General features: G+C 45.9%; 1 protein-coding gene across 7 annotated transcripts in view; it reads right to left on the bottom strand.

Annotated features, from left to right (window-relative positions):
* The window catches only part of TET1 (tet methylcytosine dioxygenase 1), a 100,939-nt gene that overhangs the window by 54,833 nt on the left and 21,474 nt on the right, over nt 1–24,632 (bottom strand). For 3 of the 7 annotated variants that reach the window (XM_040703169.2, XM_040703172.2, XM_040703174.2), the window contains exons 5-6: nt 9,685–11,724; nt 5,110–5,160 (exon numbers count right to left, since the gene is read on the bottom strand). In XM_040703169.2, coding sequence (XP_040559103.1) covers nt 5,110–5,160; nt 9,685–11,601 — 1,968 coding nt within the window. In that variant the 5' untranslated portion in view covers nt 11,602–11,724. Of the gene's footprint in view, nt 1–5,109; nt 5,161–9,684; nt 11,725–13,476; nt 18,382–18,807; nt 19,036–24,632 lie in introns of those variants that run through there. The other 4 variants (XM_040703170.2, XM_040703171.2, XM_040703173.2 and 1 more) reach the window with 4 other exon arrangements.

Below are 24,632 nucleotides of genomic sequence, written 5' to 3'. Positions count from 1 at the left end.
AAATATAACCAGAATTAAAAAAAGCAGTGTTTATTTTGTAACGTTATAACCTCCTTAGAAATATCTAAACCATGCACAAACATACCTATAAACCTGCCCTGCCTGCACACACTGACACGTTTTTCTTCCTTCCCACAAATGTTACTTCACTGATACCAATGTTTTTGATCACAGGCATTTTTAAGAAGCTCTTTCCTCAAAATTCAATACAGTGGAACCTTCAGCAGCCCCCTAGAACACATAGTGACAGGCAAGGTCTAAACAAATAGTGATTCAAAGCATGTGCAACCCCCATCCCCAAACACCCGAACTGCCAGGCTCCGCCTGGCCTAGCCTCACTGTGCCTCTGCCTCCAGCATTCCCTGAGCAAGCAGAGGAGCAATGCAGCCAGCAATGAGTTGTAGGGGCAAAGAGGAGGATGCTGCCAATTCTGGAAAGGAGAGGAAGTAGCACTGATGGGGAGTTCTGTAGGACAGGGGCTGTAAGGGAAGAAGAGCATCTCTGCATCCCTGCTCAGCCCTATCAGCACCACAGCAAAAAGCCCACTAGAGACTTCAATCCCCCAAGACATGGAGTAAGATTACTAATTTACAGACCATTTACAAAGACCTTCTTTGTTAAGATTCCATTCAAAAAAATGTCTATACACAGGTGAAGTCTTAACGGTACTGTACAAAGGAAATACAGTTATTTATGAGGAAGCACTGGAGACTGCACAAAGTACTACTAAATTACAATCACAATCATGCCTGCTTACTTCAACTGAAGGTACATGAGCCTATTAAGCACAAAAAGAAAGAAAAGTATTAATTCAATTTAGACACACATCCACCTATCAAAAAGGTCCTTAAAAATAATAATCTAGGCATCATTTTTGAAACAAATCATTTCAAAATTAAAGGCATTCAACTGCTAAGCTACTCCTTACTTACTGTAATCCTAAAAGTAAGAGTTGGATAATTTGTGCCAGCAGTTCATGTGCCAAAAGCAAACTCCCTATGTTAAAGGGAGCGAAAAGGCACAGAAGAAATAGGCAGATACATCCAACCAGAACTCAAAGCAGTTTTAATTGGTATTTTCCAAATGAGTATGTTCCAAGATGATTAAGCCCCTTTAAAAAACAACAAGCATGTCTTCTGTACAACATCCCTTCCAACTCCTATTATTCTGTCTTCTTCCTCTGTCAAATTCCACAGCACTGCAATTCCATCCACTGACTTGTTGATATCTTATTTTAAAAAGGAAAAAAAAAAGTTGAATTACTTCCAGCTAAATATTCTGGCAGGCATTTTGGGCTAAAAAAAACCCCATACTTAAGATGTTCAAAAATCTATTCAAGCCATGCTCATTCAAAGCATTAGCATGCATATTAGAGTTGCTTCTCTTAACTTTTGTTAACACATACATTAGGTTGAAATAGTGCAATTTAAGCAGCAAAACAAACTACATTTTAAAAAGGGCTAACAACAGCTGGTCTGTCATAGTGAATTCATATCTGAATGTTGTTTTTGATATGAAATACCATGCTTTGTACACATTGAGAAGAAAAATTAAAGAGAGTGCTTAAGAATGTATTTGTAGCTTTGATGGAAATGAGACTCCCACCAGCTCCTAAATACAAGGTTTACCAACAAACCCAAAGTTCTAGATACTGAGTAATCTCTTGCTTTTGGTTTGACTTAAACCAAATTGATTTTAGAGTTTCGCAGGTGTTGTCTACACTTTTCTTGTGCACAGATTACCACTACAGTGTTTATGCATAAACACACAAACAGAATCAGGCAGAGAACAAAGAATGGGCATGCAGTTACAATACTCACTTAGCACTCCATATACTACTGTGGATTTCTCTCTTCAGTCTTTTTTTTTTTCCCCCTTTTTGTTTGTTGGTTGGTTTTTAAAAACTCCATGAATGCAGCAAACATCTGCAGCCATCCAAGTGGCAGCCATAGCTCCACAGAGCCTACTAGAAAGACCACGGACTGTGCCTCTTCATCAGCTGTATCTTGATCTGGAGGAGGCTTCCTTATTGGTGCTACTGCTAACTGTAGATCTCCTTGAAAATACGATGCCTTCTTCAGCTGTACTGTTTGCCCGAGCTGTGTTTATAAAATTGCACGTGACTGCCAACATTGTTAAGAAGAGGTGTGCTGCACTGCCCAAATTGAGTGAGCACACTGCTAAAAGGAGAATGATAATAACTAAGTGAAGCAGGATGCATAATACGCCTTCTGAAATGCAGGCAGACAAATTTTTAAGTACAAATCCCTCCTATCTAGATTTTCCATTATCAGTGATACAATGTAAGAAGTTCCTGCTTAACTAGGGAAAATAAACAAGATAACCTGGAATAAAAACTGTGAGCGCTCCTTCTTTGCTATCTACTTCTATGAACCCATGATGACTCTTTCTTCAAAAGCATTTGCTCATTAAAAGTGACGAATATTTTGGACAATCTTTCAAAATAAGTATGGAGAACAAAGCACAGTAGTTATGGCACAGAAGAATTTCCTAAATGACTCCTCTTTCAGTAGCTAGGAAAAAGCAGTAGAATGCTAGCATGGAAAATGAAAAATGGTTAATTAAAGCTACAACGTAACAGTATTTATCACTTCTGTTTATAATGTTTATATCTGTCAAACTTCTTTTCAACAGGAAAGCATTGCTTACTTTAACCTGGTACAGAAGAATTCATAAATATGTTGTTTCACAGAAGAATAATTAGAGGAACTGCTAGCTCTCCAAATAAATAAATGTGCATCCATACAAACTTAGGATGACTGGAGAAATACAAACTCCACATATCACTGGAGCACAGTGCTACATATCCCTCCTTAGGAAATTCTACAATCCTTTTTGAAGCAAAATACAATTAGAACCCCAGTAAAACAATAACAAAATATTAATAATAATTCAAAACATCTATTAATTTTTTTTTACATGTCACTCGTTATCTTCTCTTGACCACTACTGATCATTAAAACAAAGACTGAAGTTACAATTCAGTAGATACAACACCACTTTAGACAGCAGTCCAACCAACAAGGCAGGCCATAGTCATACACCAGAACGTCATATTTCTAAAGCGCCATTGTGAAGAAGACTGTAAATGGTGAAGCTTTTTGGAGGTTTCCTGCAGTTGACAGAAATGCAACCTAATTTAACAGGACCAACCCACCCCACCAAAAACAAAGCAAAATGTCCCCAGCACCAATCCAACCACTTCCATGAGATGCCTTCAGGGGCACCGTGCCTTACTTGGTGCACACAAGTGAATCAACTCATCAGATACGATTCAGCACCACAGAACAAAATACTAGCAAACTGAAAGAACAGTCCCTAAAACCAAAGGGGAAAGGAACACTGCAGAATCAATTCAGCAGAGGAAAAGTCAAACCAGAAATAAACACAAGTCCAATGACTAACATATGATACTATGCACACACACAAAAACAGACAAGCCTTTTTCCACTTAAGAGCCAAGAAAGAAAAAAAAAAAACTGTTCAGAAGGCCTTTTGGAAAGGATAGGAATGACAGCATCATATTACATAGCAACTTCCCCTGCCATCAAATAAGAAGCAGTGGTAAAATGAATTCAAGAGAAAATGTGAAGACTCACTATGAACCCCCACTGCGGACAAACATCTAACACAACAGATCTACCCAGGACAAGAAAGTTTCCTCTTACTTTTACAGGTGTATACCAATTCCACGCTACAAAACAGAACAACTTATTTACAAGAAGTTTTTATTTCACACACTACCTCCTTAGCTACATAAAATGAACAAATGCTAAAGTTTTCGCTACACCTATGTACTATGCTGCAAAAGTGGCAGCCACTAAAACGAGCCATTAAGAGCACATCTATGACTTAATGAAATATCCAAACATCATGAGTTAATACATTTTATAAAAGAAGAACACTTGTTAGTGCTGTCCAGACACCACTTGTGTAGGCATACAGGGAGATGGTTTGCACAGCTACACCCACACAGAGAGGGACACACACACAGGGGTCAGACACATTTGCAAGCCAAGTAAGCTTATTTGCTCCTTACTTATTCTCAACTTTTAACTGAGCTTTCTCTTACAAACTCAGGACTCCTTTGAGCAAGTTTCTATGACGTGCAACAGAGAAGACAAAGCTGCTAAGGAGTCATGATGATCTCAGATAAAATCACATTACATTCAGCATTTATCACATTCACCACGTCCAACAACTTCTGCAATGTTTATGTTCTGAAACAATGCTGAACTATCTCAGATCACGTTCAGCTGCACTCCGCGTCAAGAAAATAACTGTCAAGTAAGTTTAAAAACATTACATACTTCTCCTTTTCTTTATTTTCTTTTCACAGTTTCAGCATCCACCCTTTAGCATTTTAGTTTGAAAGAACAGAATTCAGAACTTTGCCTACACAATGTAAAAGCAAACTGAAAAATGCAGTATGAATCTGCTACCTGTTACTTTTAACACAAAACAGAGACACAAACGGAGTAAACTTGTATTTCGTTACTACAAGCCGAAGCAGTTGAGTTGAAGCACCAACCTTTTGTTACTATGCAAGATAGCCATCTTAAGAGCCCTGCTGAAACCTTACCACGTGAACCGAAGGCCGCTCTAAGTTTATAGAATTTTCAGTTTCACTTGAGGTGCTCCAAAGTTTAAAGAAAAAAGGAAATCAAAACCACCGTAATTGAAGCACGAAGCTTCCTATGCCATTAATTTAGTTTCCGTGATAGCAACGACTTCTCGCCCTCCGATCTGAACGCTGAACACCCCCAGCATTCAGCTGTTACTTCTGCAAGTGGGGAAGGAACACGGAGGGTGAAGCGGCTCACAGCACAATGGGAAGCGAACGTCCCGGCCGCAGCGCCCCGCATAGAGGCTCCGGTGTGTGTACAACATGCTGGGATGGGGGGAGGGGGAAGGGGGGGACAGGGAGAGGCAAAAAAAAAAAGAACATGTTCTGTGCCGTTAAAATTAGCTAATCTGCTGAAGGGCTGCAAGCGCCGCGTCCCAGCGCGTAACCCTCGATCTCCTGTTGTACGTGACGAGAAACGCCGCTTAACGTGAGGGAGAAATATTAAAGCAATCATCGGTTACCTTAAAAACTCTTTGCTTCCTCCTCTGAGGTCTTTTGTTTTCAGTTAGAACCTAAAAAAACATCAAATTGCAGAATAAGCGGTGGTCACAAAGGCAGACGCCTCCAGTTTTATTATCGAACTGCAATATTTCTCAAATACCCGAGTGCTTCACATGCGGCACCTCGGCGGGCCGGCGGCGGCTCTACGCGGCCCCCCCGCCGCCACCCCGACACGCGGCGACGCCGGAGACGGCAGAGGGGAGAGGCCCCGCCGCCCCCCTGGAGCCGACCTCGCTGGTGCCCCGCATTCCTCACGGCGGCGCCCACCAGGCGGCCATCTTGCTTCCTGCCGCAGCGGAGCCCTCCCCTCCCTCCCCTCGCGGCGGCGCGGCCACGAGCCGCGCGCGGATCGGCGGCGCTCGCCCCCCCCGCCCCCTCACAAGGCCGCGCCGCGCGCGCCCGGAGCCTGGGTCCGGCCCAGCCAATGGGACGCCGCGGCCCCGCGGCGCCCCCACGCGGCCTCCCCTCGCGCTCGCGCCGGCCGCGACCGAACAAAGGGGCTGCTGTGCGGGCGGCCGCCGGCAAGACGCGGCGCGGACCCGGAGCCGGCACCGCCCCCGCGCGCGCACGGCGGGACGCGAGGGCCCGAGCGCGGCCCGCACCCGCGCTGCGCGGCCTCGCGACGGATGCGGCGCGCGGGGTCAGGCGAGGACACGGCCCCCGCGCGGCGCGCGCACGCGGCCGCCCGTGAGGGAGGGGCGGGGAGGGGAGGGGGAGTCCACGGGCGGACGGCGGGCCCCGAAGCAGGGCAGCCTCGGGACGCCGCGCCGCTGAGGGGCTTTAACTGCATCTACGCAGAAGGAGAGCTCCCGGTCCTGGAGCCCAGGTGCACCGCGCCCTGGCCAGCAGAGATCTCGCCCCTCGGTAAGGTTCGAGCAGAATCACGTTGGCCCCGAGAAGCTTTCCTCAAACGGCTCAGCCCAGACAGAGCAGCTGCGGGACTTTCCATTAAATCAGCATTTCCCATTCAAAACAGAAGAGCAGCTGCTGGAAAGCTCCCAGCCTCCCCTAATTGCAGCACGCTCCTTAAATACGCCTGGGCTTTGGGCAGCACGTTAAAACCCACAAGGAAGCAGGCCGTACTGCCGTTCCGTATTTCCCCGTTACTCAGATTATAGCCGCTGAATGAGATGTCTCAGGGCACCTCGGCGAGGCCGGGTCCCACAGAGCCTCCCGGGGCCGTCACTGTCACCCACCTGCAGGCAAACGCTCCCCAGCAGCCAGCGGGCAGCGGGTCAGGGCTCCCGCCCAGGTGCGGCCCCAAACCGCAGCAGGCACCTCGGCAACGCCGGCCCCTGCTAGTGCTTCTTCCCCAGAAGAAGGCAATACAAACCCCGCACCGCCCTCCTGGGCTGCTTTTGCAACCTACCGAGCCCTGACCTGCAACGTATCCAGACCGCCAAGGTGCGCGCGATGGTGCAATAGCAGCAAACCAGACCACTTCTTGAGATAAAATGGGCTTTTTGGTAGAAAATAGCTGCAAAACAGCCTCCAGCAACTACCATGTTATTGCAGAAAGCGGCAGTCTCGGAGACAAGAGAAAATGTAAAATTTCCACACTCCTGTGTAGGTGGAACTTGTCAAAATGCTCTTTTCACTGCGGAGTGTTCCTGCATTATTCACCTACAGTGGGACGATAATGCAGCATAAAATCTTTTTCCTCTTCTTTTCAATGCCTTCTGACACCGCTCACTTACCTGGCTGCTCCCACACAAAGCAGTGACGCCCAACCCTTTTGCCTATGTACTGCAGGACGTTTTCTCCCCCCTCGCCTAAGCAAGCCTCCCTGCAGTAGCCACTAGAGAAGCAGCACTACCATTCCGGACCTTCCCCACATTTGCATCCCTGAAAAACCCATTACATTCAATGAGGTAAGGTGGTAACACATCACTTAAGGTTTCTGTGGATGTTATGTTTTAAAAAGCTTTTTTTCTTTCTTTTTAAAGCACCACGCAGGGACTTTGAGCCCCCACACCAGCTACCCTAGGGCCATTCAAACACACGGCTCACATCCACTTTACCGACTTCTGCATTGTTTAGTTAAAGTCAAAAGAAATAATTCCCTTTAAGGCAAAACATCGGTGTTTAAACTATGCTCAAGCACAGAACGTCTATCCCCTTACATCCTCCTCCCAGTGAATCACCTCCAAAAAATGCTTACATTCCACCAACACGAGACAGAGACGCACGACTCCTCCAAACGAGGAATGTACTGAAGCCAATCTAATTTCCCTATAATTGCTTTGTTCCCTTCCTATACCATGGACAGAGACCTACAGACTTTTTCCCCAGCTGCCCTCTATTTGTGACACATCGCTGGCATGGAAATCCCAACTGCTGTAGCCTCAACCCCAACTCGGTCTGGGAAAACACAACGGGATTCCCTTTAGGAGCGCAAAAATCTTATCCAAAGGATATCTGCTGCGCAATGCTTCCCATCCCCCCACATCACCCCCTGTATCCCAACATTTTCAAAGCACTCTCACAACACAGACGCTGCAGAAATAGTTTCCTCTTTCATTTTCCTCTGAGCAGTGCTTCTATAGAATACGAGAGACCAGACTTGCTCCTAGGAACATCTGAGCAGGCACCAGGTTTCATTCAAACACAGTTTTATGAGAAAATACCTGACATGTTGTTAAATGTCAGGAATACTTCATTTCCTCTATGTAGTATTCAAAGTTCATACAAAATTTAACGAGAAATGAAAGAGGCCTCTGGTGCAGCTCTAAATGCATTGAACAAAACGTGACCAATTTAATAAAACAAAAGCACACAAGAAATAAGCTGCCACAGGAATATAAACAAGAAATTCCTCGTAAAGAAAAAAAAGGAGTGCCTAAAGAGGAAAGAGGTGAAGGGCGAAGCAAATCTGCAAGGAGAAGGTCAGGCTGAGCAACAATAAAAGAAGTACGTTTAGCCTGGAAAACAAAGGTTGACAGAAAAGCTGGAGTGCTTCCTTTCACTGACCCTGCCAAAACCTTTTCTAAATCATGGCTTTTCAATCACTTCCTACCTCAGTTCCATCAATTCTCTTCCACAAGCTTCTTTAGCTCCAGTGGCTAAACACACAGAGGGGTTTAGTGTTGCTACTCTCTTGCTGCAAGAAGTCAGCATCAGCCCCTGTCACCTTTACTGCTTCACTGTACATCTTCAAGTCACATGTTAGTTGCCCCTTCCCTCACTTTGCTCTCTATAAGCAGTTGAGACATAAAGGGCTTTTAATGAACTCTAAGACCACCTGTTTAAACCTACTTCCCTAAGCATTTTAATTTAAAATACACTTCCTGCACAAAGTGTATACGCATATCATAACCCCTTACTGCTATGGGACTCTTCTCTTTGCCTGCATACTGTGAAAACAGAACAGGCACATCTGCACACCTCAGCAAGTACTGGACAGAGGGCTGGAAACAGGAGGTCTCCTGAGAGCTCCGCAGCAAACTGGGATTTCTACCTGCTGTAAGAACACGCTGTTTTAATGAAGCTGCTGTTCAGAAATGTTTTGCAGGTGCATTCCCTGCAGCATGAACTGCTCAGAGAGCACAGAGCGCACGCTGCTGCAGAGACTTGAACATGAGTTTCCCACATCCCAAGGCAAACGTCCCAGCAACTTAACAACAGAGGCAGCACCTCCCTCTCCATGGCTCAGTCTCTATTCAACCATATGAACTTTCAGGAGCAGGCAGAGGCTAACTGCAGCTCAGAGGTCAGGGAATTCAGCTGGGATGTGGGAAATCTGTGTTCAATTCCCTACTTACCTGATTTAAAGCCTGATCTTGAACTGAAATGTCTCAGAAGGTCAGGGCTGTTATCACAGGGGCATACAGAATGTCTTTTCCCCTCCTCTTTGGTCCAAAAGTAATGACCTGGGTTATAAAACGCTGATGGAACAGAAGAATGAGTAAGAAACAGAAAGAGAATATGTGGGGGAGATGTGGTAAGATATACAAAGTAAGAGAGGCAGGGGAAATGAAATGAAAGAAACAGAAGAACAGACAATTAGAAAGGCAGAGAGATGTGAAAGGGGAAAAAGGCAGCTACAATCCTATCCTGAAGTGTATTGATTTGTTTCCACCAAATGTGTAATCACAAGCAAATCACTTTAACTCTGAAGAGCACGCAGCCTTCCTTCTTTTACCTTTTACCTTCTTTTTCTTAGCTATTTTGAAACACAGGCCCTTTCCCTAAGAACTGAGGGTATCCTAAGACTATTCTCACTTCCCCACTCCTCACATTTTGCACTTAAATCTTTCTCACCTCTTCATGCCCTCAATTGCTTTAACCAATATGCCGGTATTTGGAACACAGAGTTAGAGCCATGCTTGCCCCTCATTTTTTTGCATCAACACCTCAGGAACAAGAGTAACTCCAGCTCACTTTAATCTATGCTCCTTTGGATAGCAAGAGAAAGTCACAATGTAACTTGCTAGCTCCAACAGAAACCCCAAGTTCTCTAAATCCCCCTCTGCAACGTTTCCAGATGTACCTCAATCCTCAAAACTGTGACTTAATTTGAGACTTTTCTGGCTTACCTCAAAAGGTAGTGTGATTGGTGGTGGTGGCTTCTTCAGTTCTTCACATTTTCTCTTTTTACATATCCGGTGACTGGTTTTGCGCTTCCTGCAACAGCTGCATTCTTCACAATTTGTTTTCCGCAGACAGGGCTCACAGACTCCACAACGCCTTCGTTTCTTTTTCTCTAACATAGGGAGCACAGATGAATATGCAGGAGGGTAACCACCAGCTGGATTTGTAAGAGAGGATGGACCTGAAGCCTCAACTGTTTGAGTGCTGTTGCTCACGTTGTCCTGAACCAAATTCAAGCTTATTCCAACACTTTCCAGCTGTGATGAATAATCATTCTGCTGCAGTCTCAAGTCAGCTGGCAAATCTGCATTTATGGCTTTTTCTAAGGCAAGAACAGAGATTTCCGTGCTTGAAGGCAACTCTGAAACAAAACCTTCAGAGAATTCTCTGGAGCTCTCACTGGAGATATTATCGACTGCTCTTTTTTCTATATCTGATGATAAAGCAGGGACATAACCTGAATTCAAAATTAATGTCTCTGCATCAATACATTTAACAAGCTGTTCAATATCCTCCACTTCAATATTGGTTAAAGAGGTATCAGAAACTGGTTCGCTTGCTGTAAATATATTTTTTGAGTCTGATTCTGTATTCTCTACTGTACGGCTCAAGTCTGAACATGAGTCAAGCTCTTTGTGAACGGGCACAAAATCCACGAGTTTCATGTTGGATTCCACAAGGGAGCTTACACTTTCAAAATGTAAAAGTGAATTTGATCCAGTGGCAGCTTCAGAGTTGGAATGTGAACCAAGGTGTACATTCTCAGACTCCAAATCCCCATCTCCTTTTAAGCAGGACTCTGCAAATGAACTCAAATCTTCTAAACATTCTTGTGAATTTAATTCAGAGGTAACTGTGGGTGCGGAATTCGAGTTGTGTTCTTCACTAGCTAGCACCAGGTCTGACTCTGCTTCAGTGTGGGATTCAGCAAGTGGGACCAACTCTTCTAACAGCACGGCTGAACTGGGGTCTGAGGTATCAATAGAACCAGAGTCAGATTCTTTACTGTTAGGCACCAAGTCAAAGGGAGTCTCTATACACACCTTCGAGGTTGATTCAGAGGTGGTTATGGAATCAGAAGACGGAAGCACCAATGCAGCATCTTCAACAAATGCTTCAGCTGCACTACTTGCATTGAGATCAACGAGTGTTGGCTCACAGGGCAGGTCTTCGTGCTCATACTCCACCTCTGACACTGCTGTATTGTCATCAGCTACTTGGGTGCTTGGAACAGAGCTCTTCGTTTCAGGTATTTCTCCCTCCTCTTCTTGACCAGCACATGTGGCAGCAGGCTCTTCAGCTACACTGCATGGAATATCCTCTACAGGCAGAGAAGCTAATTCATCTTGTGCTAAATTCTGTTCCAACACTTTTTCAGATGCTTCAACATTTTTTTCTTCTACTACTGCCAGAGCTTGTTCATGTTTTTCCTTTGTTTCTAGCTTTTTTTGTGCTGCAGTTTTTCTGGGTTTTGCAATTGTTGGAGCTTGAGAAAATCTACGGGAGAATGATCGGTTACGCAGAGACATTGTAAAACCATTGATGTTGAAAGCTTCCTGGCTATGAAAGAGGATATTGTCAGCTTTCTCCAAACTCACCCAAGGTGTTCCAGACAAGGTTCTGGTGACACTGCTCCTGAGAAATCTACCTGAAGAGCTCATGATTGGTTTCTTTTCTTGCTGCTTTTTCTTAACATCTTTTTCTTGTGCCGGCTTTTTGCCTTTTCCAGAACTAACAGCTTTTGTGGAAGTCTTTGTGGTTTTCTTTCTCACTTGGCTAGATTTCTTTTTACCCTGGTTAGTTTTTCTTTTGCCTATCTCTTCCTTTTTTGCTAATCTGGAAGGCCTTGCGTGGTGAGCCATGTCTGCGGAGTAGTAGAAATGTTACGAGGAGAGATGGAAAAAAATCATGAGCTCTTGAGAGAATTTTTCAACAGAAAACTGTACACTCCCATTGTGGCTCTCTGTAGCGATACAGAGTCAACTCTGAAACAGAAAAAGATAAAATAACATTAATATAAATATAATTAATGAAGAAAGCATGTACATGAAGCTGATTGTTTAAAAGTACACAGGTAGAACTTGAAACACCACTATCAGACATTAGGCTAAATCAGCACAAAAAGCTGTGATAGTATTAATGGACTGCAAAATTGAAAGCTTGCCTAAATGCCCAGAAAACTTATGAAGAAGCGAACAGAGTTCAAGTGATCATGCAGCAATTCATATTTACCATCTGACATCAATTTTGAGATGTCTGAACATTCTCAATCTTATTGGTGGTTTGTTAACCACCCCTCCCCCTTGGGTAAGGACAGCTAAAATTTACATCTTCAGATATGCTGTGGAGCATAAAGCTACTACTGTATGGTCATTTGGGAAAACAACAACAACAACAACCAAGCTGAGTTTAGCTGGTGTTACAGGCACCCATACACCATCACAAGGCCACCTCATCCATAGGCTGCCCATCCTGGTACATACCCAGGTTAACATTGCGGAAATAACTATACCTCTCTAAAGACATTTAACTTGTACTCATGGGGATAACTGGATCAGGGAAGAATTGCCTTTCCAAGTATTATCTCCTGGGATCATGTACAAGCACGCTATACGAGGTTACAAGCCTTAGTCCTTTCCAGCAATATCAAATGTATTGTGCAAGAAATCGCCTCTGCTTCATGATCATGACTACTACCATATTTGCCATCAACAAAACACCATAATATTTATCCTAAGCTTTTGTCTTCAAATATGACTGTGATGAAAAAGCCTCCAAACACCCAAACGCAACCTGTGCATCTCAGAGGATACAATAAACTCTTCTGGCTCTAGAGCAATTTTCTGAAAGGTGGGTTGCTTTTCTTTCTTTGTTTGTTTGTTTTTTAATATAAAGAAATTCTGTTAAATACATAGTTTACCTCTAAAGGAAGTAAAAAAGAGCTCCTAAAGGAAGAAGAAAAAGGAAAAATGCTGCTGCTGGGTCCAAACCCCACCACTTTAAAAGGCAAGAGACAGAGCACTCTTTTCCACATGGCCTCAACTCCATGCTGAAGCCAGCAGGGTGATGTCACCAAGGCTGGGCTTACCCACAGCCCAGTCTGAGCTCTGCTGAAGGAGGGCAGAGCCCTGCTGATGCAGCCCAGCCTACCTAGCACCTCAGAAACTTATAACACTACCACAGTGCCCAAGTTCAACTTGTGTCAGGCAAACAATGGCATGGGGCTTGCAAAGGGCAGGCTCTGCAAGAACACATCCCCAGACCACAAGAACCTATCTAAGCACAAAGGGTGTAGTATATCTGCCATGCATGGCTGCTGCACAGGACTACCAGCTCCCAGGGCTCCTAGCCAGCATGCTGGCAGCAAACTCATCTCTAACTCTGTCACAGCCATCAACAGGCTGCACAGTCACAACACTTGAAAAACCTAACAGTAACTCCCCACTCTCTTCTGGGCAGCTTATTTAAAGCTTCTTGAAGCCCAGCTCATCTGTTCAGCAGTAAGCTGAATGATCCTGTGTACTACAAAATATAAATCACATATATCATGTGTCTATGTAAACATGCTGTGATCATTCTGTATCTCATCTGCATCTTACAGAAGCATACCAAACTAACATTATTGAGACAGCTCTTCTTCCATGCACTCAAACATCATTTTGGAGTCAGCACTGCAGTGCAGCATAAGGCTCAATGCATTTCTAAGATCACATCAGAAAACAAAGCTAACCACTCACATCAAACAAGCTAACGGCATTGCAGAAGACCTGACCCAGAGAGACTAAATACACGTGTACAGCCATCCAAAGTCGCAGGTAATGTTTCAAAGGCCATTTCTAAAAGACCTGAACAGCTCCCACTGAAGTGCTCCACAGAAGTTGGGTTGGACACTGAAATACACAAAATACAAACCCAAAGTTAAAGTAATTTGTGTGCTTTCCTTCCCTTACTCTTTTCTGGAATAGCATGGAGGAAAAGGGATATGGCCATTACCAGTGACTCCAGAAACTGAGCATCAAAGAGGCATCAGTAGCACGTTAACAGGTCCATGAAACAGTTGCCGGCAGTCTGCAAAGGGCTGCCCATTTTCTTGTGGTTTTGATGAAACCAGGCTCCAAAGGACAGCCTGGAGGGCTGCAAAGCCAGCTGCAAAATAGCAGCAGACAGCCCATTGGTAGCCATTAGTGACTGGTGCTACATAACAGTGGTAGGAGAGGAAATGCAAGCCACTTTCAGAGACTATAGCCAGGAGAGCAAGGAAGAAAGCAAGCAAATAAGGGCTAGGCAACATGGAAATGTGTGAATCAGGAGGGGAGCAGAAGAGAGAAGATAAAGCCTTTTCTCCTTATCAGCTCTGAAACAGAAGCAGAAGGGTGAGAGAAAACAGGAGGCCAAGAATGGAAACAGTGACTGGAGTTTTGAAGATACTGGATGCGCTTAATGCTTTGCTCATGCTATTCTTCTACATAAACATTTGGCACTGCTGTTGTAGAAGTTTGGGAAGCATTATTTGCAGAATTACCAATCAGAAGCTTCATTTATAACAACCTTGTAAAACTTTTCTTTAAAATCGTGATTATGTGATAAGTCTTTACCTGCATTTAAAGATTTCAACACAGGCGCTTCAAGACTGAAGAAGCAAGATCATCCTGCTTTGTTTTCAACAAAAGCAAAACAACAACAAAACAAACAAAGAAATAAAAAACCTCCACACCTGTCTGGAAGGAATATATAATACTGTGGTAGTACTGTGATGGAAAAGGCTGTTAGCATTCGTCAGAGACAGTGTGGGGACATATGGAAAACAGTAGCGGCTTTATCCATTTTGCTTCAATTTTGTTGCTGGAAAGAATTCTTTCTTTAGAAGAGATCTGGGCAGTAGCTCTCTAAAGGACATATATCTTTTTTTCTTTTCTTTTAATACGGAACTCCAGTTTTACCCATCTGGAACAGAGCACCTGACCTCCAAGGTGACTGCAGCCTCCTGGGAGAAATGCCTGTCAGCACCAGGGCTTTGCTTCCTGTTAGGAAACCCCCATACTCCTGATGAGTACTGCTCTGCCACAATAACCACAATTGGTAGATTTTAAAAAAGAAGAAGAAGAAACAAAGCTTCTAGTAAAATGAAATGTATGTTGCTGCTGTTATGTTTACTTTGCCACCTCTAGGATCAAAATATTAGGTAGCTACAAGCTCAGTATTCGAGATTTGTTTGCTGTAGCGCTACGGAATATTTTACCCTCCCTTTTCCATGTAAAGGGCTGGCAATGACATCCTGTTGATGCCTGCAGCAGTTGCAAATTGCCTCATGTCACTTCTTAAGGACAACTAATAGCTACACTATGTCACATCTCAAAGCAAGAAATCCTATTACCAAAACCAAAACACTTATGTCAACTTCCAGGATTATCGAATACATATCTAACGGGTTAATGCAATAACTTGTCAGTTTCCATCATCCTGGAGAGAAAAACTGACTTCAGTGGTCTCTCCTGAATTCCAAGTCAGATGGGACCCCTCCCCCCCAGTCCCTCCATGAGGCGTCCCTATAAAGTAACGTGGGTAATAAGTAGAGGAGGGTTTGCAGGGAACTGTCCCAGACAGTAACAGTGCATCCTGAAGCTTGACTTGAGTTGACTTCTCTTCTAATTCATGTGCAAAACCAAAAGCTGGCTGTAAGGCCAGGATCTTAAGTTTTGCTCTCGGTAATAAATCTGGAGCAATCCCCCTGCTATAATCCTCAGCAAATACTGCTAAAAAGCTAATCAAGGGCTAAATCTTTTAGCCCCAGCCAGGTCAAAATTCCAGACAATTACAATGAGAATCTTGCCTACAAGGCAATGGGGGGATTTAACCCTATGGAATACCTCCAGGAAAAACAATAAAAATATATTTTTTAAAATGCTTCTCTTACTTTCATTTTCTTTGCACAGAATAACGACAAGAAAGGATTTTTCCTTTTCAAAGTGGCACTCATTAAGATTCTGTTTCATTACTGGGTGGAAAACTTAAAAGGTGCGTTTTCATAAAATGGTGGCAGCCTTTATCTGACACCATAAAAGAAAGTAAGTGACCCTTAAAAAAAACACATCTACATGGGAAAAATCACACAGCTAGGACTAGCTGAGCCTGGTTTCACTACAGCCAGAATGAACCAATTTAATGCACTTTGTTTCAGTGTTTAAATGTCTTTTTAAAAGTCACTTGAGATTAGCCTGGCGGGGGAACAAGACCTAGAAACTTTCATAAAAGCCATTTTAAATAACAGTACACAGGTCCCAAGCAATAGGGGTCACCTTTGACTTAGAAGTTGTCATACAACCTCTTATCTACAGTTTCGAATGGAGAAGCATCTCATTACCAGCAGCAAGTGTTCTAAAAGGAAGACACAACAGACACTGGAAGACAGAAACTAGAAAAGCTGACCCTATGCAATGCACAAAATCTTCTTTCAGCCCTCTTGGAACTGTGTCCTATCATCTGGATGTTCTTCCCAGCTGTACTAAAGTCAGCCCGCTTTTCAATCTTGCTCCATTCTCTGCATCTACTGACTGTTCAGTACAACAGTTTGTATATGAAAAGAAGGGAAATGGGTTAAGAAGAGGGAATTAGCTTTAATTTTCCCTCCCCCTTCTTTAATCCTTGAGTATCCATTTGGTTTTGGTTAAGAAATAAAAATGAAACTCAGGACCAGGAACTATTTCACGCACGCTCTCGCAGAGGCTCTCCCTTGGCAGTGCAGCCCACTGCCGGCTGCTCACCGCCACGCAGCCTCTCGGAGCTCTCCTTCTGCAGAAGCACTGCTTCAAACAGGGCTGCAGCCTCGCACACCCTTCAGGAGCTGCTTTGTTTTACTATGCATACACCTTACACCTTGCTTTCCAGGTTCATTGCCACTCTTGAGCGAAATGGACATACTTTATCCACGTACATAAAACTCTAACTTAAGGCAACACCTTCCAGCAGTTTAACTGCAAACCTGGCACAGGCACTGCAGGATGCATCTTGAAAACAAAACCCTTTTCCTTCACATGTTCAGCAGGCCATGCACTAAGGCCTTTGCTTCATTCTACTTTTTGTCCCTCCTGGCCTCAGAAACCCACCTCTGCTCTGGGGGCAGTAGGTGACTGCCCCCAAGTCCTACTTCCCCCACTGCAGGGGGAGCAGAGGGCTGCTGTGAAGCATGCACTCTGGCTCACTGAACTCAGCAAGAAGTTTGGAATATTTTAGAATATTGCAGCATAATGACTTCAGTATAAACTCCTGAAACCTGCCCAGTCAGTGAAACAGGGGAAAACACCACAAAGAAAGAAAAAGAAAGAAAGAAAAGACAAGAAAAAAGAAAAAAAGAAAAGAAAAAAACAAGAAAAAAAAGCCTTCCTAGTTTAGGGAAAGCTCTATTAGAACAATCAAAAAAAAAAAAAAAGTTGCAAGGAACCATGCATGCTTAAACCACAAAACCAGATTAAACCTCAAGCAAACTACTGGCAGCAGAAACCCATTGTGAAGGCTCGCGCCACATGTGCAAGCATCACCCCTTCGAGCCTGGCAAGAGCGTGCCTCCGCTTTAACCTGTTCTGCACAGCCCAACACTGACCTTAATGGGGAGAAACGCAAAAAAGTAACAAGATTTAAGTTCTCGAGGCTCATCAAATCAAAACCCTTCCACCACACAGCTCCAAGTACTTACTAATAAAAATAGCAAGTGAAAACCCCTAAGCTAATCATATTCCCCCCTTCCATATACTTTTCTGATGCTTTAAATAGTGCCTTCCTTTCTGACAATATCCAACTCCCTTCCTTGAAGGTTTTACCTTTAAAAACAACCCTAACTGGATCACCTTATCTCAAACTCAATTAAAAGAAGGGGGAGGTGGAGGAGAGAACCTTCAGGCAAAGATTAAGCCTGGAAATTTTCAGCCTGAAAGATGTTTCGAAATGTAAGTAACCGAAGATAGGATGGAAATGCTTAGACTGGCTTCAGCAACCACGGATAGCACGACAGCCACGATAAAATACGTGATTGGGATTGGGAATTATTACCCAGCGAAGTTTCTACAGAAGTCCCTGATATCAGCGAGCTCCTCGGTGCTCGCCTCGAATTCCTCCCCAGTTACCTGCTGCGCGCAGCCCGGCCCTGCCCGCTGTCCCCGGGCCCCCTCCTGCCTGCAGCCGCCCGGCTCCCACCCCTGCGCTGCCGGAGGGAGCACCGCTCGGGGGCAGCGCCTCGCCTTCTCCCAGCCGGGCACCGGGCTGCCGCCCGGCCCCATAGCCAACGCCACGCTTTCTGGATTCCATCTCCACGCTTAATTTGCGTTGACTGACATTAATGAAAACAAGGTGATTGCTGCGTGGAAGAGATCTCTGCCTCTCCACAAAAGTGCCTTAAAAAGAGCACCGAGCACAGCAAGGAAGAGCCACTGCTCGGATTATTTTTAAAATTATTTTCACAGGTTCCTCCTTTAAAATTTAAAGAGACACCTTTGCCCCGTAAGCCTGCTCGGTCACGCTCTCGCTACCCAGCTCTGCAAGCACACGTTTCCTCAGCTGCTGCAAGAAGGGCTCCGGCCGGACCCCGAGGCTGCACCGCCCCGGCCACGCGTGGCTGTGCGCGGACACCGCCGCCCGCTGCGGCAGCAGGCAGAGGCCGGGCAGGGCAGGGGCAGGCCCGTTGAGGCTCCTCGTGGCCCCACGGCCCGCAGCGGGGCTGCAGGGGGCAGACAAAGGGGCCGAGGCTGGGGCCGCTCCCGCCGCAGCCCGGGGCTCGCCGAGGGGATGCGGCACCCTCGGAGGAGAAGGCAGCGCGTGCCCCGCTCCCCTGCCGTTTTGCGGGAGCGGCTGCGGGTCCCAGCTCTCCGGGCTGGGTGCCCCGCTCGCCCCTTCGTCCCTCCGCTTTCAGGAAGGCTCCGGCGCAGACCGGACCCGTCCTCTCCCCGGGCCGGCAGCGGCCTCCCCTCCCCGCCTCGGTTCCGCACCGGGCCGGGCGAGAGGGGAGCGGGGTAAAGAATAAAAAGTGCGGGGAGGGGGGGACGGGAAGGAGAAAGCAACGCGCCGTCCCACGTACGTACCGCGGCTAACAGGAAGGGGCGACGCGGGCATGGCTGGGCTGGGCTCGGCGCGGGTCATGCTCACGCCTCGCTGCCTGTCCCCATGGCGCGGTGAGCCCAGCGCGGCAGACGGAGCCTCGGTGGCGCCGGGCCGCGAAACGTGCTCTCGGCGTCGCCCCTGGCCGGACCCTCCGGGAGGGAGCGGGGAGGGGGCGGCTCGGCGGGGCGCTCGCCGCACCGAGCCCTCCCGGCAGGCGGCAAAACGCGCCCTGGATCCCCGCGGCAGGAGCGGGATTCCCCGCCCGCCCCCGGGCAGCGGGCAGCAGGCGGCACCGCCGCGCACCCCGGGGCGGGCTCGGGGCCGGGGGAGCGCCTCCTGCGCTCTCGCCGCCCCAGGAGTGCTGGAGAGGAAGCGGAGTGGAAGGGAGGCGGGTGGTCCGTTCCGCCTGGAGGTCTCCAGCTGAGGAGGTGACACTGAAATCACCATTTTTTTGCTGTTGTTTCGGCTGGATGAGGGAGCTTCGCTCCGTCCTCCGCTCGCGGCCGAAGGGCCCCGCGGCAGCGCACCGAACAGCGGGAAGCGCGGCTGGGCCGCCCCGGTCTTCTGCCAGGGGAAACCGTGCCCTGCTCTCCCCACCTCCACCCCTTCCATTAAAAGCCACCCATGGTTTTTGCTGCTCCTTTCCCGGGGGAAGGGGTGAGCAGTACGCTTTAATATCAAGGCTGGACCACTCGTCCTCCTCCCCAGTCGTTATCACGGCAGCCTTTTGTCAGGGCGCAAAGCAGCCGCCAATCCGCTGTCCCCTCAGATGTCCCTTCAGAGAACAGATGTTGCAAATGGATCTATGAAACAATACACCCTAGCAGCACGGGGTTTTTAAGTGTCATTATGAAATCCCTTGCTGCTTACTATAAAGCACTTAAAATGCAAAGCAAGCCATTCAGATGCGAGTCTGCAGGGAGGCTTTTCCGCCGCGCAGGAGAGCAGCAGCACTGCCCCTCTCCGTTCCCACAAGGACGTTCCGAACGCCCGCGTTTCGTTTGCTATTTTCATTCGCTATTTTCATTCGCACACGAGAAAGAAGAGGCAGTGGCACAGACGCACGCAGCTTATTGTCACCGCCAGCTCCTGTGGGCAGTGGCTCAGTGCCAGGGGTACCCATCACCGGTCTCACTTCATCCTCTGCTCTCTTCCCCTTTTTTTCCCTTACAGTCGAAAAGGAATACAATTTGGGAATCTTAGCCAAGCTCGCAGACACTTCAGATATCATGAAGTGAACCCACATACACCTGAATTTCAAGCATTCGCCTGGTCAGCCTTCTCTCTCTGCTAACTTAAACGGTGTGCAGGGGTTCTCTGTTCTGGCTGTAACCAGAGATGACCCGAGTGCAGTGCTGGATATCGAGGGCTTTGTCATGCTGAAGGCCTGCCTTGCTAAAAAGAAGAGGTAACAACCTCTTTTTGTAAGAAAACACACGATTTAAGTCCAAGTGCTGCACACGGCGTAAGTGGAAGAGAACTGGAACTTGATGGTAAAACCTCACATAAGCACAGAGCGTGGCTCTTGGGGAGGTGGGAACACACTGCAAGTTGTGGGCTTGAACAAAACAATGAGAAATTAGTAGCTCAGAGGAAAGCAACCAGCAAGACAACAAAGGCTTGATTAGAACATAAACCATAACAGCAGCAAATATACCCTCACACGTACAGCCACTGCTCTATTCAAAACCCTGCTAAAATCTAGGAAAAAGAAAAACCTAGAACTATCATCTGTTCACTTTCACCAACGCAAACATAGATGCTCGTGGTCTTTTTCAATGCTAACAAGCTGGAAGGTGAGCAGTAGAAAGGGACGATCCTACCCAGCAGTGCTAAGGTATGCAGTCTACTACAGTAAAAGCTGAACGTAAAGGTTTGCAGAATGATTTCACGGTAATCACTGGCTGAGCAACATGAATGGTGGATGAAATTCTTTTGCTAAAATGCGAAGTGAAGCACATGGGGGAAAGATGGAAACCAGGGCCTCTGAATTAACCACTTCCATTCAAAATAGAGATCCTGGTTCCATTACAGATAGCTCTGTAAAACTCTTTGGTGTGCTCAGTAGTGTCAGGAATCATTAGAAAAAGGAGGAGAGAAAAAAAAGAGGGAACATTGCTATTGAATATATTGTGCAGTTCTCATCTACTCATCTACTTTAAAGGGGGCAAAGTACAACCTAAATAGGCACAGGGGTGATAAGGGCACCAGAAGTGCAAGGAACAATGAAACTCTCCGAGGTTAAATGTCAAACAATACGCTATATAAACTAGAGCAGCATAGAAAGCGTTAACAGAATGATCACTGTTTCTCTAAAGCACAAGATATCAAGTCACTGTATCAAATATCAGAATAGAAGACATCTACTTTTTCATAGAGTGCACTGTTAAACCATAGAACTCACTGTTATACAACATTACAGATACTAAAAAGTCTTTATAAGGAAACAGTAATGGGAAAATGTTGAATCAAAATCTACTTAATGGAAGAGGTCCGTTTTAGCTATACATTACTGGAAGGTAGAAGAGTATCTTTAGGTAGTAGCCCTGTATCTACTACAGCTTTCTTCCAGAGATATGCTGCTGAATGTCACAAGCAGACTTTCAGCCTAACACAAGACTACCATATCTGTGCTTCTTTCCAAAGGAAGATCAGAATGATACCTGCAAAACAGATACAACTAGACATTGAAGTATCAAAGAATAAAGTGCACAAACCTTTATTATCTGCACATTGGTGTCATCTTTAGCACAGGAAGTCTGCACTGAGCATCAGGAGGCCACACAGGGCAGTTACTCCCTGAGGAGCAGGGAGCCAAGCACAGTCACACAACCAGCAGGGCAAGGACCAAACTGCTCAGTGCCTGGTCCTGCTGTGCCCACACAAAGGAAACAGGAGAGGTCTGAGGATAGCAGGTAAATCCAGGAGTCCTGATGGACACTGAAATTCCAGGTGATGGGACAGATCTGAGGCCGAACCAAGAAGTCAGCCTACAGTTTATAATCAGGACTAGGGACCCAATGGGAAAACAACACATAACATAATGTAAGCGAATGCTGGACATAGCCCAGAGTAACCTAAAAAGACTGCCAGCAAAACACAAATCAACAGGCTCCACAGCCCTCCCAGGTATGAGCTTAAATAGTCCTGTGTCCATGGTCAGAGCATATGTGCAGAGACCCCAACACAGGGCCATGAAGGCCTGTTAGTGCTCTGACAATGAAAACAGAACTTTTCAGAGATGTTGGCCCTAAATCACTCCCGTGGAGTCATCCAGATCAGATCTCTGACCATCTGCTATCAATCAAGAAATAGGGCTGAGAAAGGGCTAGATGTGCCTGATGCCAAACCTGAGTTAAGCCTTTCACAAACCAAAAGCCCTAGGAATTACACCACAAAGACATCTAAGCTGTTCTGTAAGGGAAAGATTGGATCTTTCCAGGTCTATGTTGGCTTTTGGGGCCAAGTGATTACAATGGAAACATTACGCTGAGACATAAGAACCGGTCCCTTGTTCAACTATAAAGCAAAGATTAAAGCATCTACCTTGCAAAGCCTCTCTCATATTTATTGGCTTTGCGGTGCAAGAAGGCAGTTGACCTGCTTGCAGACCAGACGTGTCCTTGGAAGCTGTATGCTACACTGATATAGCGCTGTGCTTGCAAGCCCAGCTGAGCACAAGCCAACCACTTCTAATGTCTTTGTATCTGCAATACAGATAAATCACCTGCAGAACTGTCAGTTGGCAGTATCTGAAAGAGAAGTCTTGAATAGCATGTGTTTAATGCAGAAACTCTTGAATTCTAATTGCGGTTTTGCCACTGTCTTTCTCGTTTAGTCTTTCTTGGCCCTAGTTCTATAGATAGTATCTACCTGCAAGATAGGCACTAGAAGTAAGTTAATGTCTGGAAGCATGCTGAATACAGATAGTTTAAGTGTTAATACTATTTTGTAAGACTATGATTTCCTCTCCTGCCTCACGTTTATTCAGATCCATTGAATCTAATCTAGATTTTTTTTTTTTGATTGGATATTCTTGCCCTGCAGCTGACAGATGACACACAGCATAGTGAACAAGCCTTCCAGCCATGGCCCAAGCTTGCCACATTCCTTTCAAAATGGCAATTTGAGAGTAGGCTGTAAGCCAGATGGAATGCCCTCACTGGGGCAGTAGCTTGACCCTATTTTCACTTTCCTAAGGAAATCTTGGGCATTGTGTCACTGCATAACTGTGCATGAGCAATATAATCATAGAATGGCTTAGATTAGAAGAGACCTTAAAGATCATCAAACTCCAATCCCCCTATGGTCAGGGTTGTCAGCCACTAGATCATACTACCCATGGCCCCATCCAACCTAGCCTTGATCCCTCCCTAAGGATGGGACATCCACAACTTGTCTGGGCAGCCTGCTCCAGTGCCTCACTACCCTCTGAGTAAAGAATTTCTTCCTAACATTTAACCATAATTTCCCCTTTTTTACTTTAAAGCCATTCCCCCTTGTGCACACATCTGTGCAAACAGTTACTATCCTTGTTTATAAGCTCCCTTCAAGTACTGGAAGGCTGCAATGAGGCCTCCCCATAGTCTACTCTCCAAGCTAAACAAGTCCAACTGTCTTTTTCATAGGAGAGGTGCTCCAGCCCTCCAATCATCTTTGTTGTCTTCCTCTCGACCCACTCCAGAAGCTCTACATTCCTTTTCTACAGGGGACCCCAGGCCCAGACATAGTACTTAACACAGGGCCTCAAAAGGCAAAGTAGAGGGGAACAATTATCTCCTATACCCAGCTGCTACCTTTTTCTAATGCAGGATGCAGTTGGCCTTCTGGGCTCCAGCACACACTGTCAGCTCACATCCAGATTTCCTTCCCCCAGAATTCCCAAGTCCTTATATGGGAACTGTTGAATCACAGCCTGAACCTCTGATTGACCACCTGAGGCGAGCGCTGAGTCAGCCACAGGGGCACAGGTGAACGCAATTTCACCTGAGTGACCAGAAGGGATGGAGCCTGGCTCCACCCTTCCTAGACCCCATTTAAGGGCTGACTCCCAAAGAGAAAGGTTTTCTATCTGGAGATCACTCCTCTTAGAGCCCTTCTGTGAGCTCAGAACACAGGTAAGCTCTTTAGTTCATTACTCCTTTGTAACACAATAATCTCTCTGGTTCAATACCTGTTTGCCATACAGTTCTTCTCTGCAAGGCTCCTCTCAATGAGTTTTCCTGGTCTGTAGATACATCTGGAATTGCCTTGACCCGGGTGTGAAACTTTGCACTTGACTTTGTTGAATCTCATTAGATCTACGTGGGCCTAATTATTAATCCTGTCCAGTTATTGGTGGATGGCATCTCTCCTTTCTATGGCATCAAGTGGACTATTCAGCTTAGTGTCATCTGCAAACTTGCTGAGGGTGCACTCAATTCCATTATTTGTGTTCTTGATAACAATATTAAAGAGCACCAGTCCCAAGACAGACTCCTAGGGGACCCCAGACTTCTGACTAGCTTCCACTTGGACAGGGAGTTGTTGGCAACAATGCTTTGGCTATGACTATCTAACCAATTCTTTATCTACTGAATAGTCCAGCCCTCAAATCCATATCTCTCCAATCTAGAGATAAAGATGTGGTAAGGGACTGTGACAAAGGCCTTGCATGAGTCCAGTGCATGAGAGCAGAATAATTGCTGTGCCTGGCCAATAAATGTAGTCTGGCAGTAAACACTGTCTATGAAGAGAGCAGCTATCATTTTGCACACTAGCCTGATGTTTATGGGTGCTTTAAGTCCACTGCACTTGTGTAGTAAGT

The sequence above is a fragment of the Gallus gallus genome, chromosome 6 (genome assembly GCF_016699485.2).
Source record: "Gallus gallus isolate bGalGal1 chromosome 6, bGalGal1.mat.broiler.GRCg7b, whole genome shotgun sequence".
NCBI lineage: Eukaryota > Metazoa > Chordata > Aves > Galliformes > Phasianidae > Gallus > Gallus gallus.
The sequence above is the reverse complement of the archived record's forward strand: the minus strand, read 5'-3'. Positions and strand labels throughout refer to the sequence as shown.